Raw genomic sequence first — 1,303 nt, 5'->3', positions numbered from 1 at the left:
TTTTTAGCACTTGTAAATTATTAATTAAATAATTCAAGAATATTCCTCCTCAATGGTAGGGATATTCAAAGCAAACTAAGACTAAACTGGAAATAGTATTTAATAGCTGCCCCATTTAGTCATTTTGACGTTTCAATTAGTTTGAGGAAAAGTGAGTCCTAAAGTCCCCAATATGGAAAGAAAGAAAGAAAGAAAGAAGCAACACACCTTTTTTAAATATTAAAATACAGATATTATATAACACTTCATTACTGCACCAGAAAATAGAATAATTATCAAAGCTAATAGTAGTAATTAACTAAGAAAAGAACCAACTAATACTACTACTTAATTATTTTCTTTTCCTAAGGGAATATTTTTTTGTTTGTTTTTCACCATAATTGAATTACAAAATATAGCTTCATAAAAACACGAAATTAATTATCTTAATTTTACAATACCACATCAGTGATGACACCAACTTCCACAAGCCTCGGAACAAGACGGCCACTCAAGTGAAGTGCCACGAGGCTCTCTAACCCGCCGACACGTGTCCCGCCGATGAATACCGCCGGCGCTTCTCCGGGACCGGAACCATCGGAGATAACCTCATCGCCGGTGACGGCGGCGGTGGACGGAAGCGCGGCGATCTCATCCTCCTCTAGCTCAATCACAGTAGGGTGAACCCCTATAGCAGATAGCAATTTCTTCATGACGTGGCACATGCAGCAAGACGAACGGGTAAAGATGACGACAGGGTTTTCGGAGATGAGGCGTTGAATTCTCATCTCCGTCGACTCCGCCACGTCGATGGCGAGCGGTGAATTGGTGGTGGGAGTGAGTTCTAGCCGTACTCCGCCATCGGAAAACGGCCCGTAGAAGCTGTTGCCTCTCATGATAAAAGAGGAGGTGTAAATTGTAAGATGCAACAAACAAAGGGAGAAAGGAAAAAAGGGAAGGAATTTGGGAGATAGAGGTAAGGGAGAAGAGAGATTATATACTAAATGGAAGGGTGGCAATAATGTTACATCACAAAGTAACATACTACGTAAGTTATGCTGTGTCTATGGGGATTGCCACCTCCCACCCCTACCCCCACCAACCCTTCAATCAAGGGGTAGGTGGGGACAAGGGGGAGTATGTGAGAATCTCATATGACGCGCGAGAGTGGGAAGGGTGAATGAGGAGATAATTACGAGAGCTAGACGGCAAAAGAGAAAGATCTCAATGATCTATTTCTTGGCTTTTACATTAGTTTTTCCTTTTCTATTTTTGGGTCAAATTGTTCAGAACATTCTATATTTGAACAGGTGATTATGTACTC

At 41.3% G+C, this 1,303-nt stretch overlaps 1 protein-coding gene across 1 annotated transcript; it reads right to left on the bottom strand.

Moving 5' to 3' along the window:
• Positions 1-431: 431 nt before the first annotated feature.
• On the bottom strand, positions 432-875 carry LOC107763494 (glutaredoxin-C6-like). The gene has a single exon (XM_016581977.2). The coding sequence runs from the start codon at positions 873-875 to the stop codon at positions 432-434; it is 444 nt and encodes a 147-aa protein (XP_016437463.1).
• Between the last annotated feature and the right edge of the window lie 428 nt (positions 876-1,303).

The sequence above is a fragment of the Nicotiana tabacum genome, chromosome 1, assembly GCF_000715075.1.
Source record: "Nicotiana tabacum cultivar K326 chromosome 1, ASM71507v2, whole genome shotgun sequence".
NCBI lineage: Eukaryota > Viridiplantae > Streptophyta > Magnoliopsida > Solanales > Solanaceae > Nicotiana > Nicotiana tabacum.
Note: the sequence above shows the minus strand (reverse complement) of the source record. Positions and strands in the feature narration are given on the sequence as shown.

Bases quoted from the DNA above. Each gene is read 5' to 3' on its own strand.
- LOC107763494 (XM_016581977.2), bottom strand. From the start codon at position 875: ATGAGAGGCAACAGCTTCTACGGGCCGTTTTCCGATGGCGGAGTACGG.